The sequence below is a fragment of the Rhineura floridana genome, chromosome 1 (assembly GCF_030035675.1).
Source record: "Rhineura floridana isolate rRhiFlo1 chromosome 1, rRhiFlo1.hap2, whole genome shotgun sequence".
Lineage (NCBI taxonomy): Eukaryota > Metazoa > Chordata > Lepidosauria > Squamata > Rhineuridae > Rhineura > Rhineura floridana.
The window spans coordinates 51,929,165-51,947,514 of record NC_084480.1 but is presented as its reverse complement, the minus strand read 5'-3'; the positions used below and the strand labels follow the sequence as shown (position 1 = coordinate 51,947,514).

Here is an 18,350-nt window from a genome sequence, read left to right as displayed (position 1 = left end):
CTATAGAATGCACATTGTCTTCTACACAGGGATTAATCCCAGTGTAAGAAATTATACTGATTTAAAATAGGAAGAGGAGGCCAGAAAATTCTTCAAACCTCTAACATCTCACCATGTAAATAGCTATTTACTTTAGAGAGCTGCTTTCAGAGGAAAAAATAGTTTGCATTCCATAATCAGCTTGGACAGTTCATGGACCAAATTTCTGTGTGATGCTTACCACAATTCTCAAAGCTGTGCAGTGGGTGAATTTTCCTTAAGGCAACCTGGACAGTTTTCTAGCAGTAGCACTGGCATGAATTTTGTTCCTAATACTGCCTTAGTCTTGTTTTTTTTGAGGGGGGATGTTATTGGAGGGAATATGTTACCTTATTTTGGTTAAAGTGAAAATGGAATGGGCTATATGTTCTTCCACTACTTGTGCTGGTGGATATCATATTGGGGACTTACGGAACCCAGTGATATTTCTTACTTTTCAGGTGCATTTTCCTCATAGACGTTTAAAGCATTTTTTTTGGTCCTGCTCCCTTCCTTCTCTTTAAGCCTGTATAAGTCTTCACGAGCAACTGATATAGCAATTTTGATTGAGTCCACAGCAGTCTTCTGCTCTCCTTTTTTTGGAGGGTTTACCAATACAATCCTTCAAAGCTCTTACACTTAAGTCTCTGCTAATGCTTTCCTTAATAGTGGAGTGAGCCCCCTCTTTGTTTTAATTATAAGGATCTACCGGTAAGTGTACTGAAATTCCCAAAGTCTTCCGTCAATGTTATAGTCTAAATCCTCGTCTGATAAAATTTGGACATAGTATGAGAAAATTAGTATAATTGTTTATTATCTTGATAGACTGATTCACAGTGCAGTTGTATACCATCCTTCTCAGAATTAGGTACAATTGACATTAATGGGGCATACTCCCAGGTAACTGGATATAGGCATACAGAATTAATCACATCAGAATAATCTTTATTTTGAGGTAGATTTATTTTCATGTGGCATGTAATGTTTTTAGTTTTTGTCTTAGTCAACCAATGTTTCAAATACATTGAGCAAGGGAAGAACTTCTGTGTATTTCATCCTGAGCATCTTGCAGAAAAGGTAGTATAAAAATGTAAGAAATAAAAATAGCTCAATGTTTTTACTGTATTTTTCTATCTGAATTTGAAACACCGTCAGAAAAAGGTCTGACATACCATTGACAAGAGAGTCCTCAAATATGTTATGAGTACTCGGGCTAACCCCCACTTTGGTTCATTTGGAGTCGAAGGGGTGGCAAGGCCCTGGAGTATTCTGGACTACATTTCCCACCCCACACCGCCTGTTTTCTGGCTCGTTGTGCCTTCCTAAGTACTGTGAAATGAGAACAAGAAGCAAGGACCATCTTTTGGCACTTTCGGAGGAGCGTGAAGACCCTGAATTAAATGTTATCTTATTTTTTGGCAGATTTCCCTTATTCCCAGCAGAACAATCCCATCGTTCAAAGGCAGCATTAGAAAGCAGTCTTAGTTTTCCTGAGTGTCATCAAGAAATACACTCATACCCCTACCTCTCCTTTTCATGTTGGTTTGTAAGAGGGAAAGGGTATTTAAGAGCAGGGCTTGAGATATAAGGGGGTGATCTGAGCTCCAACATGTGTAACTACGCTCTCAAGGAATGCAGCACAGGACTGCAGGCCACAGACCAGGAAGGGTGTCTGTGTGTTGGTGCAAACCTTGAGGCAAAGAGATTCCTTCCTGCTTTTTGGTCAGAGAGCCTTCACATCACTTCAGCTGTATTCCACTGCCCACTCCTGGGCCTAGGATATGTAATCTCTATTACCTGTCATTTCCTATAGCAACAGGGACCTTGGATCTCTTTAGTTTAAAGTTATGAATGGGTTAGGATATTAATGATTAATGCTGTCACGCACCCAATAATTTTGTCATGCATTTCTTCTCTTTTCTCTCAATAAAAGATAGCTTTGCTTTAGTCTGGTTTGGACCTGCATTTTTTTGGTTATACACATACTATTTAGGCACATTTCAGGGCAAAGCACTTGTTTTATCCCTAGCAAAAGATCCCCCTCCTCTCAAGGAGGTGTGTTTAATGGGACACGTGGGTGGTAGATTCACACACTCAGGTTCCCAACAGACACGTGTCTTAACAAATATTTGTTTAGTGAATTTCTGTATCACCTTGCAATACTAATTTTCTCAAGGCAGCTTACAACAATAAGAGCAATACACCAGTAAAAACAAAGCAGCAAAATAGTAAATTGTGAAAGTCTTTTCCTTGTCACTAATTATTACCTTGTTTTATTCCATCAGAAATTCTTAGGAATGAGTTTGCCTCAACTCTGGAGAGGTAGATTGTGGCAGCTATAATGGAGGCATAGAAAGCTTATGGGGAGCAGGTGCTGGAGGAAATGATGGGCTATTAAGTTAGGGCAGTTGCTTCGTGGCCTGGATATGTAGGGCTGCTCCCATATATATAGTTCATATCACTGGGTACTATAAAGTTGATACCTGGTTTCTAAGAATATAGCCATTTGTTGGGATCGGAGGTTAGTCCCTAAAGATCCTGCCATGGGACAACTTGTGTAAGTTCCAGTTGTTCAGGATGTTATCCTGACCCTGACTGAGAAATGGAGATCTTGTTTTATTATATGCAAGTCTCCATTTTTGTTGGGAACAGAACAATGGCCTGACCAATCCCAGTATGTAGTCAGAGAGCTAGTGGACGTACCTTGAGAGTTCTTTGGTGTTAAGCTCTTCCTCATGTCTTCACTCATTATCATACAGTTAGTATGACCTGAGTTGTTCTTTCACTTACAATTTCCTGCACTGTTGCTCTACTTTTTCTTGTAAACTATGTTGGTGGCTTGGAGTTAAGTTTCTTATGATTCTTCAGCTTGCTATTTATAAATTTGAATGAGCAAACCTATTTGTGTAGAATGTAATCACTTCTTCCTGAGTTTCTCCTAGAGAAAGCAACTTCCCTGTTGGTCAAGTTATTTAGTTTTTTACTTGAATGGAGATACTCACATAAAAGAACAAAACATCTTATAAATCAGTGGTTTTCTTTGAAGATGTTAATTGCTACAATATTCAACTTGCTCCTCTTTTGTCATGCAGGAGCCCAAGAATTAGTTCTTAAGCCAATATTTCTTACCTGAAATGATAAGACTCCTCAAACTTAATTGTGTGATCATTGTCACCTATGGCAGAGCATATGGCTGTCTTTACATTTGTCTGCTCCCCATCCCCACTGTTCCTTGCCAACCTGAATTATTTTTTAAGAGTTATTACATTTTCTTTTCATTTTTGGGTGTTGGCATCTCTCTAACTGCCTAATTTATTAGTTTTTTTTCTCTGTCACCATTCAATTCTCTTGTACAACAATGCTTTCTCATGCATTTCTGTAACTGAGCTCAAGTGTGAACTCAGTCAGCTATGTTCATAGTTGTGTAATGTTGATTTCTGTTTTTGGAACAAGAAACATAATGCCAAGTTCTAGAAGCCTAAATTGTGTTGTTACCAGAGGCCAATCTCAGTTTAGTTTTCTCTTTTTCTTGATTATGATGCCTTTCTCTCAAGCCCTATGGCCTTCTAAAGTATCGGGCTACTTGCTGCAATGCTGGAGTCCTTCAATTTTTGACTGTTTTTGACTTGGTCGTCTTCCCTTAACTAAAATGCTCATGCTTCAGACACTTCCCACATATATAGGCACAGCTTAAGCTTTAAATGGGATTCCTTTTTTGGTATTATGTGTGTCATGCCAATTCTTTCACTGGGTATAGATTGGGGGAAGCCGACTTCAGACTTATTTTTTTAATTAGCTCCCTTGGATCCACCAGCCAGAATCAGTCATAAGGTGGCAGGGTGAGGCAGGGAATGGAGTTCCACAGAAAGGGACACAGCCTATAGAAAATTCTATTAAAACAGCTATAGCTTAAATGTGACCTGCCACCAAGCAATATAATCAACCAATAATATCTAGCCATCACAGATCAATCTAACACAATCCTCTAAACTATTGTCACAAGTGTAAAGTAAGAATTAAAAGTGCACACAGAGTAAATAAGGGAATGGTAATCTTTGGGACACCGGGAGTGCTGGGGAGAGATTTTAATCTCTCCCACCAATGCTTCCATCCAGCCAAGATTGCTGCAGTGATCTTGTCTGCATATGGGAGGGGAGGTTAAAGTGTATATATGTGGGGGAGGGAGAGTATGGGCGAACGACTTGGTGTCCATTAACCCACTGCTCACCACTGCATTTATCCCTCAAAATCAAAAGGATTGTCCACCCTAGCTTTAATCTATTTCCTAGATGGGATAGACAAAGGGGGGATAAGTTAGTAACATCAGTGATCTATGATCTTCACACAGTGTATTATCATCCCTCCTTTTAGTTTTTCTGATAATTTTTAGGGGAGTAGTTGGCAACTGGAAGACTGCCAGTTCCTGAGCCCCTAGTGAACATATGTCACAGTTATTGAGACAGAAGTTTATTCTTTAATGGGAAAGGAATGTTTGTTAAAAAGCAAAAAGTACCCCAAAGTGGGAAGCTGCTTTGTAACAATTGCCCAGAAGAGACTGGCAACTCTGCTGTTTTTAAGTAGTTTACTCTTCAAAAGTAAAGTACTTGTAGTCCCAAGGTACTTGATACTGTTGCACGCCTCCCCAATCTCTGAGCAGTGAGATTTCCGGGGTCCCTGAGCTCATCCAGGTTTGGTTTCCCTTGGGAAGAAGGTCAGAGGAGACTGTGGTGTCTTTATGAGATATGGTTTATTTATTTACACACATTCCAACCTGAGCTTAGGATGGAGGGGTTCAAGGCATCAGCAGTCTGATATCCAGCTTTACCATCAGTATTACAGGAGGCATCCTATAGGCATGATGCAGAGAGCCAGCCTCTCTGCCTGCCTCCAGTTCCCAGGCATTCTCTAGACACTTCTAAAAACAATCAAAGCACAAACCTCTGCTAGCCGCCAGGAGGGGGGAAGGCTCTCCTGAAGAGTTTCAATGACAAAAGGATCTTTCTGGCTCATTCACCAGATGCTGGGCACCTAATAGTCCCATTAACTACCTGGCCACGCTATTAGCTTAACAAAAGAAATTAATCTGCCCAGCAGAACCAGCTCCAAGGCACAGGATTCCAAATCAGAGGCTGGAAAGGGGACCCACAGGGATCATCCTTTCCAACCCCATACTCATAACAATGCCCTTTGATCAGGGTGTCCATGTTGTTGGCTTGATCACTCAGAAAAGGGGGAAACCGTTTTGTGTTGCAGCCGGTGGTGACTACTGGCTCTGGATAAATGTAGGCCACTCCTCTCCTGCTAGTCTTTACAGCCTGCTGATGGAAGTAGGTATCTTTTTATTTATTTTTCACGTCATGTGCTTTCTCTTCTTGCTCACCCCTCCCAGTGTCATGTAGGCATGTTAAAACTACACTCTCCTAGCTGAAATGCTGAAATGTCTGAGTGAATAGAAGAGGGAGAAGATGACGCATACGAGCTAAAAGGGAATAGGTTACTTTCTCACTTGTGCATCTACAAAGTATGGAGAACAGGCAACTGACACTTCTGATTTGTCAGCCTGTACTGTACAAGTCATCCTGGAAAGTATCCAATCGTATCTTTTTTTGTTGTTGGGGAAGTAGCAGGTAAATGACATAGGATTATTAGGAAATGGCTGAAAACAGCTCTGGAAGGTGAGAACCACTTTGGTTAAAGTGACTCAGCTGTGTCCCTCCATATGAAAGGAGGGGGCAAGCTAGAGATATGCTTATATGTGCAAAGGAGCAAAAGAGAAACTGCACTTTGAGACAGAATGAAAATGAATTTAAAGCTGAAAGGCATAATGAGGTGCTGATATGTATCTGGAGATCTGATGTGCAGCAGTGGATTTGCTGCTTGTAGATGTGCTTAAAATGTTTGCCTCCATCTATGCTTGTCTTATTTTCATAGTTATAAATAAACCCAAATATTGAAGTGGCACAAGTCCCCAATAGAGTCCCCAGTGATCTCTCCTTTCAAAGGAAGCCTAACCCTGAAGTGCTCTCACCCCGTAGAAACCTTCTCACCGCTCAGGAAAGTGGCAACATAACAAAATGGACAAATTGGTACTGGGCCAAGAGATGTGGTGTGTATACAAGTGTGCTTTAGCAGTGGTAATCCTAACTCTTTGGAATAATGCACATATCTTCATGATCATTCGCCAAAGAAGGCAGAGTGCAATTTTCAGGACTTTGGGGATTGTTTTCTAGAAATAGAGAGCCTCTTCAGTATTTCTTTTCCCCTTATTTAATGATGTTGTGTTCTGGTCAATTTTAATTTGTGGCACTATTAGATAAAGTGCTTTATTCTTTGTTAGTGTTTGAAGCTTTTTGGTGCCCTTCTCAGGATTGGCTTGACCACATTACAATATTCTTCATCAGTCCGTTTTCTGGATTCATCGGCATCCCATATCCCTTTTTGAATTTACAGCCTTAGGTCTGTATGTTGCCCTTCCTGGCTTTCAGTTAATGGTCCTTACTGAATATTTGCCTGATTAGCATCTCTTATTCAGTAAATCAGTCCTTGAAAAAGTATTTGTATTGTAGTATTTTTAGGTATTGAATAACAGTCCTGAATCACTCAAGTTGTATTCCTCTTAAAAACTGCAGGAACATCTGTCTGTATTTTGCGAGAACATTAAAAGCTGAAGGAGGCAAGAAGAAATGCACCAACTTAGCAAGATTCTAGTAGTTGTATAGCCAGAAAAACTAGTTTGAATAATTACATCAACCAGCCGCTCTCATATTACCAGGAAGCAAGTCTATTGTTTCATAAATTTCCAGAAAAGAATTGAAAGATGGATGGCTGGAAGACCATGCCTTTCACACTTGACTTAAGAAAATGTTAGTTTATGAAAAGAACTCCTACAGCAAATGCTTAATATGCAAATACCATGATAGTTGCCTTGAAGTGCTTTGCTATCAGTTGGTGGACTTGTTAGTTACAACATTTCATAGCATAATTCATATTTGTTGCTTTGCAAGTCTATATGCAAATCTAGATTTTTTTAACCCTCTTTTATTCCTAGACATAAAGTTGCTTTTGTGTATATTCAACAATGTCATATATTAGTATTTTTAAATCTATTAACTCTAGCAGGCCACAGTATTTATTTATTTATTTATTTAACAGGATTTCTCTACCACTTACTCATCAAAACCTCTGAGGTTTAAATAAAACAATATAAAATAAACTTTAAAAAACTGATAAAATTAGATACTGGAAACATCTTTTAGATGAACCTTTTGGAACTTTTTTGACAGGAGATGAGGTGCTTCTTAACTTTTCCTTGACCAGAAATCTGCCTTCCTTTCCTGTAGTACCTTTTTGCTGTGGTTGTTTTGACTGCTGTGGTTGTTTTGACGGAATGCGTTCTACCAACTTCGATTGGTAGCCCAGCTACGACCCTATCTGAGCAGGGAAGACCTAACATCAGTGGTACATGCTCTGGTAACCTCGCGGTTGGATTACTGCAATGCGCTCTACGTAGGGCTACCTTTGAAGACAGTTCGGAAGCTGCAGCTCGTGCAAAACGCAGCGGCAAGACTGATAACGAAGACCAAGCAGTCCGAACACATAACACCTGTTCTGGCTCGCTTGCACTGGCTGCCAATATGCTTCTGGGCCAGATTCAAAGTGTTGGTTTTGACTTATAAAGCCTTACACGGTGCGGGACCACAATACCTGCTGGAACGCCTCTCCTGATACGAACCTGCTCGTACACTACGCTCCACATCGAAGGCCCTCCTCCGAGTTCCGACTCAGAGAGAGGCTCGGAGGGTGGTAACAAGAACTAGGGCCTTCTTGGTGGTGGCCCCTGAACTGTGGAATAGTCTCCCCGATAAGGTGTACTTGGCGCCGACTTTGCTATCTTTTCGGCGCCAAGTTAAAACCTTCCTCTTTTCTAAGGCATTTTAATCTAATTTTTAATCTTAATTTAGTTTTAAACTTGTTATAACTGATTTTAGATTTTCATTGTTTTTCATATGTGTTCTTGTTTTATTATGATGGGGTTTTATTGTATGTATTTGTATTTTTGCTGTACACCGCCCAGAGAGCTATGCTAGTCGGGCGGTATAAAAATCTAATTAATTAATTAATTGATTGATTGATTAATTGATTAATTAACTAATTAATAAGCAGGAAGACTTTTTGCTTTTAGTTTTTTTCCTCCCTGATGGTTTTTAATAGAAAAAATATTTGGGGTATCTTTTATTTGGCTACTATCCTTTAGTTGTTTAGCACTGCATCCAGCAAGAATCCTTGTTTTGCTTTACCTTGTGACACTTAATGTTCAAAAAATGCCAAAACTGTTGGTATTATCTTGTATCTCTTGGTAACTGCCTAGAAAGCAGCAATAATAGGCAAGTAGAACTCTGCCCATAATCTCTGTGGTCTTTTAAATTCCATTTTAGCCCTATAATGTATGTTACCTGTCTGCACCTTGTACTCAGGCTACATTTCAGAGTTAGTTACTTCATTCCGTGACAAGTTATGGTATGCAGGGCTGGCTCCATGTTTTTTTGGGCTCTCGGGTAAAGGCTATCAGTGGCTCCCTTTCCCTCTTGCTTTCCTCCTTAACCCCCCTCCTCCTCCCATTTGGCCTCACCCATTTAAAATAAAAACCTGAACAGAAAGACTGGGGTGACAGAGGAATCAGACAGAAGGGACAACAAGAAGGAATGCCAGCCCTCCATTCCAAAGCCCCCCATTGCTGTTACTGAGCCCCTGCTGCGTGCCCCACAGCACAGCGTGCCATTCAGGGAAGTCTCCTCTTTGTCCTTTGCTCCTCCATGATCTAACCTGTTTTGGAGTTGAAACTGCTGCCACCGCCACTCTTCCGTCCTTCTGCTGGAGGGTATTTGAGGGGTAAATGCTATAGTGATTAGGAGGCAATTAGCCCAGACAATCTTCTCAACATTGGCAGTGAGTCAGAAAGTGGCTAACTTGAGGACACCCTCCAGGCTCAGCTTTTCACCTCTATGGTATTAACCTCTCAATGTTTCCTGTACCCTTGTGAACTGGATAAAAAGATAAACTAGCGGGAGGGGGGACAAAACACAGGATGGAATGGCCTTCTATTCCATTGGAATAGGATTGGGTTGGCAACAAGCAATGGATCACATCCTGCTGGCGTTAGCGAGAGGCCTTTCTGTGCTGCTGAGCCCTCAGCCCTCAGCTAGTGCTCCACCTGGACCACCTGAAGGCACATATCTGCATTAAGGGAAGAGCTAATCTGAGTCTTTGTGTTGTACTTTCCTGTATGCAGGGCATAGAACATGTTCAGCCTGAAGACCATACTCCCATGTGGGTCAGTGAGGGGTGTATCCTGGAGAAGAGGTGTTTTCTGGGGAGAGTCCAGATAGAGGAGCTTGGAGGGTGACATTTGGCCCCCAAGCCTGAAGTTCCCCACCCCTGAGAGTAGACTGTTGAAACACAAAATGCCTCTCCAGTTTCATTCCTTTTTATGCTGTGCTGATGGAGTACACTCTCTTCAATCAGTTGACCTTTTAGTGTTTATCCAGTGAATCTTTGTGAACTAGAACTAATACAGATAGTTTTTCAGTATTTAATGTTGCTGTTCCCATAGTGTCTCGGTTGTAAATACCCAACTCCTGCGTGGCATAACATTCTCTTTCACCATGTTGACTTGGAACTTCTTGTCCATTTTTTATAGAAATGGAAGAACCACACATAAGAGTTGTCAACTTTTTTTCTATTAGGGTCTTCATGCCTCTTCCATAGTTAGCATAATAATGAGTGTAGCATTACTGTATTTTCATACTGGAAAGTTCTTCACTTGTTGAATTACTCCTGGGCAGCTGTTAAAGCAAGATGAATCCTGCAAGGGGGAAATAAATGGATGGTTCAACCTATTCACATGCACCACCTAATTCTGGAAGTCTGTAGATAGATCAAGAAGGCCTACCTTTACTATTCAGATAGAAGGACATTCTTTAACAAGTACCTACATATTATAATTTAAACCAGAAAACAAAATACTTAGTATTTTGATTAAGACTGCATACCTAAAATTTAACTACTTAGACATAATTTTTTCTGACATATCTACCAGATGATATATAGAAATGGTAATGCATTTATTAACAGTGGTCTCTATAACAACTAGTTACAAATGGAAGAAGATTAATCTGTCTTCTATCAATGAGTGGTGTATAAGAATATGGGATATGGACTAAATGATAAGGTACAGACTGGAGTTCAACAATAAACTTTATTGGGAGTAATCTAATCAGCTGCAGTTTCTTTTATTAATTCCATTTTACTTAACTCGATTTAAAGATATTTATGATTATGATTATTCCCTTGTTAGCACATAATTACATACCTTATACCATACTTCTTATTTTTCCTATTTGTTAATTGCACAAAATTGTCAAAATAATTATGTTGCATTGAGTATGTGTAACTTTAGCACTAATTTTTTTAAAAAAAATCTTCTGAAATGAATGGAATTGACTTCTGAATGAACTTGCATAGGATTAATGAACAGCGTGCTAAGTTGCCTATATACTGGCCTGGTTCAGGTGTAACAGTAGACCATGGTTTGTTATTACAAGTAAGAGCCTTAGACTCATGTGTTTCACCCCTCCCTTTTATGTGTGTGAGGGGATATGTGTTAAGCTGCAGTCTGAACTTGGGGAAACTGGGTTGAACATAAGAAAATCTGAGGTGAATTAGACCACAGGCCAGTCTAGTTCAGCGTCCTATTTCCCACAGTGGTCTTGTAGTTAAAAAGCCTTGCAAGCCTTGCCAGGATCTTGGTTAGATATTTTGGCTTAACTGACTGAGGCCACACTTTTCCAATTTCTGATGAAATCGAAACTGCAACATAGGATTTAGAACAAACTAGGAGTGAAAGCTTTTAATCTCCTGTTGCAAGGGAGTCTGAGGCTCTTACTGGCTTGTGCTCATAACACTTGTTTTGTTCTGAGTCATTGAGCCAGATCAGCTGACTCATTACTTTGTATGCTGACAGAGCTTCAGGTAGGTAGGAGGTAAAACAGTAAGGATTTTCTTTTGGGGGTTGGTTCTACTATGTGAAAAAACTCTGATCACACTATATTTTGTCCCATCTTTGCTCTCTCCCCTTCCCATTTCTTTCTAGTGTCACCATTACTTAAGAATTTGCCTTATCACAACCTATGCAAGGGCTAGTTAGGTTTGGGTAGATCTGGATAGTTTGTGTTACAAACTGAAAAATGGAGTGAAAAGTGTTAAAAACTCAGCAGATTTTATGTTTAGGGTCTTTGTTTAGCAATGTTCAGTACTTGTATAATTATAGATATGTTGCATTGTTTACTGTAAGCATAACTTGTGCGGATAAATATAGATTAATAGTAGCTGAACTGTTATGAGCTAACTGGGCATATGTCCAAGATAATAAAATATTGACAGACTCCATTTTTTGTATAGTAGCATTTTTAACTTGGATGTGATGTTGCTCATATATATAGTTGGGGGGAAAGTGGAAATGTAGATGAAGCAAAACTGATTGCTTTTAGTGCATTTCTTTCTCCAATTTAATGCATCATCCAGTCTAAAAAGTTGAGCATGATTTGGCTATTTAGAGTTTTCTTTCAATAGTGAATGGTCTTTCTTTCTTTCTTCTTTCTTTCTTTCTTTCAGGTTAGCACTGTATGTATATGAATATCTGCTCCATGTAGGAGCACAAAAATCTGCGCAGACATTTTTATCAGAGGTACGTTTTCTATCATTTTTATGTCCTCTAAAATACTAGACAGCCAGTTTCACATGATGAAAAGAATTTAGGCCTGCCTTGTGAATGACAATTCAGGATGTTATCAGTTGCCATTTGCTCCACTGGTATGAGCTTGACTCTAACCAGTCTCTTTACAATTTAAGGACAACTATCATGGGGTAGGAGGATAGAACACATGCATGCAGCAATCACATTGTTTTTCTTCAACTGGAAAACAGCAGATGTGCATTGGTGCTTGCCTGGGTTTTCTTTTCTTGGTACTGGGCCCATTCTTCATTTTCTGGAAGTAAGCTTTACTTGCCACATGCTACCAGGGAAGTGTTTACTTAAATTAAGTCTGTAATAATAATAATAATAATAATAATTCAATTCCTCTTTCAACAAGCCTTTTAAGTAGAGACCTTATTCCAGTCTGCTTCTGTGTTGGAATTGCTTTTTAATGCATTTTTAAAAAGATGTTTTTAAAGCTGCTTTTTTTTTTTAATGTTTTTCAGGATGTTTTGTTTTAATATGTTTTTAAGGATGTTTCGTTTTAATTTGAAGTCTGTTTTTATGATGTTTTAGAATGTTTTTAGTGCTTTTGTTTGCCACCCAGGGCTCCTACTGGGAGGAAGGGTGGGATATAAATCAAATAAATAAATAATTCAAGCCTTGTGTAACCACATTAAAAGCTAGGTAAGATTTTTTTTGTACTCCTTGCTGTGCCCTCAGTAACACAAACTTTGCAGCTTTGTAAATTGCTTCAGGACTTTCTGTAGTGGGAAGCAATATAGAGTAGAACCTTGAATATAGCGTGTTCTCAATGTACCCCAGAGTTGGATATGTCACAGTTATGACCATGCCCCCCAAGTAAAATATACAATATTGCAGTTTACCCATCTTTTAACTCACAAGATTTAAAAATGCTGTAGACTCCCATCCTTCCTAACAACTTCCTTCACTTTAGTGCCTGTCTAGGAACAAGTACTTTACATGCTGGCTTTAACCCTTAAGGGTGAGCCAGAAGGGAAATGCAACTGGGGAAGATTTCTTACTCACTGTTATATCAGCCCCATGTTTTACTTTATCTTTTCTGTTTGTTCTACCTTGTTCTTCATCCTCAGTGTTCCTTTCCATGGTGAGTCCTTCTGTTTGCTTTCCTGGGTGTTTTTGAGCCACCCCCCCCCCCGGACAGTGTTCTTTTAATTTTTCTCCTGACATTCTCTCCCCAAACCCCATTTCCCATCCTTTCTCCTTCCAGGTGGCTTTTTCCTAGGGGTCTATCACTCAAGTCTTCTCAGTTTTGGTTAGTTTGCAAGCCCTTTTGTTATTGTTTGTGGAGTTTAATTTGTTAATGTATTCTTCCCTCAACATTACTCTTCTTGGTTCTTCCCTTCCTGTTCTATCCCTCAGCCGCAGTGGTGGTGGTTTTGCCTGAGCCGCAGTGGTGGCAATTTGCCTTTTTCAAGCTTCTTTCTCTCTTTTCCTCCACTGCCCTATATCTTTTCCCTGTTCCCTCTTTCTGCTCCCAGTTAGTATTTTTGTTTGTTTTGGTTGCATCTTTTGCTTTTGCCCCAATCCTATTTTCTGTTTTATTTTTAAAAAACCATGGTAAGTGCCATTTGGTGCAGTTTTCATTATAACACAGAAGCCCTATAATGTAGGTGCATCCTTTGTCCCCTGCCCCCCACAGTATAATGAGGTTTTACTGTATACATGTAGTAAACCTAAACCTTTGGTTGCTTTTCCAGCCCTCACTGGTAAGAACATTGAAACATAGTACCTCTACATCTGTTTATAAAATTCATGAATAACACAAGTTGCTAGCATTAATATCTGTGTATATGCATTATCTTATTGGGATGGGGTGGTCCATTTAATTTGGTGACTATTTTCTTTTTCCTCTTGATGACCTTTTTAAAAAAATGTTGTTTAAAATGCGGTGACCTCACTCCCTGCTAGGGATGAAAAAATCTTACCTGTTTGGGTTTCTCATTTTTCCAGTCTTGTTCAGTTTGTTCCGTTTCCTTATCAGTTGGCAATTTAACAATTTTGTGTGGATTTTTTTTAAGTGTTTTGTGTCACTTCTCTTAATATATTTTTTTTGTATGGAATTTTCTATAATATAATACAAGTTATATATACATATTTCTGTATGTACATTTTTTGGTTGGAAAATTGTATAGCAAAATTCAGAGAAGTGCAAATTTTGAAGGATAGTGATACTTTGGCTCACATATTGGTTCAGGGATTGCAAATTTCTACCCTATCCCCACTGCCAGCACACATTATATTATTGTCCATTAGGAACTATAACAACTGCTCTCTTTATCTTGATCAATTAAACTTGAATTTTTATGTATAAAAAAGCAAATATAGATGTTATTTTGAGGATAATGGAGACAGAATATTTTTGTAAGGTGAAAGATTAGGCCACATCTTTTAGTAGTTTATTTTTAATAATGCCTGGTGTAGCGACAGAATAATATACAATAGCCAAAATGGCTTCAATAAATCAACAAGTTCACAACACTCCAGTGCATGAAAGGGACAGGTTAAGGCACAAATTGGCATTGGTTTTAGCTAGATACTGTGAACTTCTTTGCATGTGGCTCTTTGTTAGAAGGAAGTGTCTGCTTTGGCTTCAAGTTAGAAGAGAAAAACACTTTTTAATTCTTCTTACTGTGCTACATATTAATTAAAGGTGGCTAATCTGTGTGGCATCAGGTGAAGACCACCTTATTCATCCAGTCATTTTTTATTATTCTTGGATTTTTGCTTTATTTTGTTCTTTATATTTTGCTTAAATGAAAAAAATGCTAATAGCTATTTATGTGGCTTTTAGATAAGATGGGAAAAAAACATCACATTGGGCGAGCCCCCAGGATTCTTACACTCTTGGTGGTGGTAAGTATTTCAAGTTTACAAAGACTATTTGTTGTGTTTTCTGTTTTTTTAAAATGTTAATGTACAAAATCTGATTTTTATTAAAAGATAACTAAAATATGCTGCTGGTTACTTGGAAAAAGTGGATGTGGACAACATTTAATTGCCAGCTGACTTCCCAGTAAATACAAAGTCCCTTAGTTTCTTTTTAGGAAAGGTTGACATTCAGGTTTTTCAGTACAATATCTTTTCCTCTGAATTTCCCCCTTTAGAGCTAGAAAAAAGTAGCTTTCTCTGGCTACTGGTTGATTACCATAGGTCCTGCAGGAATGTCCTGGGTAAGGTTCTGGAAAGGGTGGTTGCATCCCAGCTCCAGGCACTCTTGGATGAGACCGATTATCTGGATCCATATATGGAAAGCAGGATTGGACCAAGATGAAGGGGGTGTGAAAATTGGAGGGAGAAATATCAATAATTAAGATATGCAGACGATAACATACTACTAGCAGAAACCAGTAACGATTTGAAACGAATGCTGATGAAAGTTAGAGAGGAAAGCACAAAAGCGGAACGTCAAAAAGACTAAAATAATGACAACAGAAGATTTATGTAACTTTAAAGTTGACAATGAGGACATTGAACTTATCAAGGATTATCAATACAGTACCTTGGCACAGTCATTAACCAAAATGGAGACAATAGTCAAGAAATCAGAAGAAGGCTAGGACTGGGGAGGGCAGCTATGAGAGAACTAGAAAAGGTCCTCAAATGCAAAGATGTATCACTGAACACTAAAGTCAGGGTCGTTCAGACCATGGTATTTCTGATCTCTATTTATGGATGTGAAAGTTGGACAGTGAAAAAAGCGGATAAGAGAAAGATCAACTCATCTGAAATGTGGTGTTGGAGGAGAGCATTGTGGATACCATGGACTGCAAAAAAGACAAATAATTGGGTGTTTGATCAAATTAAACCAGAACTATCACTAGAAGCTAAGATGTTAGAAGTGAGGTTATCATACTTTGGACACATAATGAGAAGACATGATTCATTAGAAAAGATAATAATGCTGGGAAAAACAGAAGGGAGTAGAAAAAGAGGAAGGCCAAATGAAAGATGGATTGATTCCGTAAAGAAGCCACAGACCAGAACTTACAAGATCTGAACAGGGTGGTTCATGACAGATGCTCTTGGAGGTTGCTGATTCATAGGGTCACCATATGTCATAGTCAACTTGGAGGCACATAACAGCAACAAGCTTATATGGCACTAGGCCCATTACAGAGTATTCCTCTGAACAGCAGTTTCTGGGAATAACAAATGTGGAGAGTGCTATTGCACTCATGTTCTGCTTTTGGGCTTCCCATAGGCATCTGGTTGGCCACTGTGAGAACAGGATGCTGGACTAGATGGGCTATTGGCAGGCTTTTATGTTACAGTTTGTGGTCGCCACTTGCACAGTGCTTGATCCAGGAGCACCCCCATACTACGTATCTGCTCCTCTAGAGGGAATGCAGTCCCATTCAGAATGGGCAGGCTGACCATTTCCTGGACCTGAAAGCCACCCACCTACAGTGAGGATTCAGCCTGAATTTATTGGCCCTCATCCAGCCCACTACTGCATTCAGGTATCAGTCTAGAACCTACACAGCTTCTCCTTACGTATATAACAAAAAAGAAATAGAGCTGAGTTTCATCGGCATACTCTTTACATCTCAGGCCAAATCTCCTAATGACTGCTCCCAACAGCATCATATAGATGTTAAATAGCACTGGGGACAAGATTGAGCCTTGTGGAACACCACTAACACAACTGCTGTGGGGCCAAGGAGCAGTCTCTCAATGCTGCTTTATTATTTATTGTACACTGCTATTCATAAAAAAAATCAAAGAGGTTTACAACAATCACACACTAAAACCGTGTCAAAATTTAAAATTAGAAATCATTAACTAACTACTGCAGAATGATACATTATCAATTGCCTACATAAGCTTGGTGGCACAGAAACATTTTCAACAGGTGTTTAAAAGTAAAAAAAGGTGCCTGCTGAATCTCTATTGGCACAGCATTCCACAGGACTGGGGTGAGGACACTAAAGGCTTGATTTCTTGTTAAAAGAGTTTCATCAACTTGGAGGACAACCAGTGATGCTCCTGCAGATTATCTTAATGATTGAGCTGGGATACAAAGGTTCAGGCAGTCCCTAAATTATCCTGGACCTAAATTGTTTGGGCTTTGTAAATTAATATAAGGACTTTGAACCTGGTTCAATAGTAGATGGGCAGCCAGTGCAGGTGTTTTTACAATGGTGCTACATGTTGTTGGCCTTGTGCCCCCATCAGCAGTCTGGCTGCTGCATTCTGCACCATATGAAGCTTCTGAACTATGCCCAAGGGCAGCCCCAGAGCACGCTGCAGTAATCCAGCCTCAAGGATACTAGCGCATGGACTACACTGGTCAGGCTATTCTGGATGGTTGTGAACCAGAGAGAGCTGGTAAAAGACACTCCAAGCCACAGAGGACACTTGAGCTTCTAGTGACAGAGATGTATGCGGGAGTACCCTCAAGCTGCGCATCTGCTCCTTCAGAGGGAGTGCAACCCCATCCAGAATGGATAATTTGTGTGTCTCTTGGACATGGAAACCACCCACTCAAAGAACCTCCTGCAGGCAGTTTTAGAAACACAATGGAGGTACAGGGTGGCAGCTTCTGCAACCAAGAGCTGGATCTCAGTACTGATCTGGATTTGCCTGTGCCTGGTCATCAGTATCATTTACACTATACATTTAAAGCAGTATCAAACCACTTTAAACAGTCATAACTTCCCCCAAAGAATCTTGGGAACTGTAGTTTCTTAAGGATGCTGAGAGGAGACTCCCATTCCCCTCACAGAGCTACTATTTCCAGAGTGATGTAGCAGTCAGTTCCTCTTTCCAGGGAACTCTGGGAATTGTAGCTCTTCATACAGCAGACCAAAATAAAAAGTGAAATGCATAGATGGCTTGTAATCTGTGCAATAGTCAGTTTAATCTTCAGTGCTCTTAAGTTTGCAGAGCTTTAGCAGTTTGTAATGCAAAATGCTGATGCTGCACAAAGCATAGTTTGAAAGGATAAAGAAAGATAATTAGTGCTGCAGTTACCATAATAATTTGTGCATATGTTTGGGATCATACACCTGAATTGTAAAAAGTGTAAATTACAATGTCCTCCTTCTTCATTTTTAGTGTGTTTTGGGATCTGTATTGTGCCGCTCCAGAAAGACGTGAAACATGTGAACACTCAAGTGAAGCTAAAGCCTTTCATGACTATGTAAGTTTTATGCTTATTGCCTGTTTGATTGTTCACAAGGAGAACTTGCTATGTACTGGTATTTTCCCAGTGTTCAGGAAAGGTTCTTGCTGCCAAGTTCTTCCGTTCCTGTGATAAATAGGGGAAAGAACTTAACATACCTTTGCCATGAAAGAGTTTATTTTATGTAGGTTAGCAAGGGCTCATCCTTAGCTCATCCTTAAGAGAGACTTTAAGGTGGATAAGGTCAAAGAGGTCATACCTTCTTAAAATGAATATGCATGGCATTGGTAGAAAAGAGTGGGAAGAAGGATGTGCAAGTGAGGACTTTAAATTATTAACCAACACCATAATTGTCTAAGGTAATTAATAAGGAAAAACAGTTTAGGAAAAACAAGCCAAAAGCAGCAAAGT

At 39.5% G+C, this 18,350-nt stretch overlaps 1 protein-coding gene across 10 annotated transcripts in view; it reads left to right on the top strand.

Annotated features, from left to right (window-relative positions):
- Positions 1-18,350, top strand: part of SSBP2 (single stranded DNA binding protein 2) — a 258,532-nt gene that overhangs the window by 81,627 nt on the left and 158,555 nt on the right. For 9 of the 10 annotated variants that reach the window (XM_061621824.1, XM_061621832.1, XM_061621791.1 and 6 more), the window contains exons 2-4: positions 11,689-11,761; positions 14,607-14,668; positions 17,873-17,957. In XM_061621824.1, coding sequence (XP_061477808.1) covers positions 11,689-11,761; positions 14,607-14,668; positions 17,873-17,957 — 220 coding nt within the window. The remainder of the gene's footprint in view (positions 1-11,688; positions 11,762-14,606; positions 14,669-17,872; positions 17,958-18,350) is intronic. The other variant, XM_061621853.1, reaches the window with a different exon arrangement.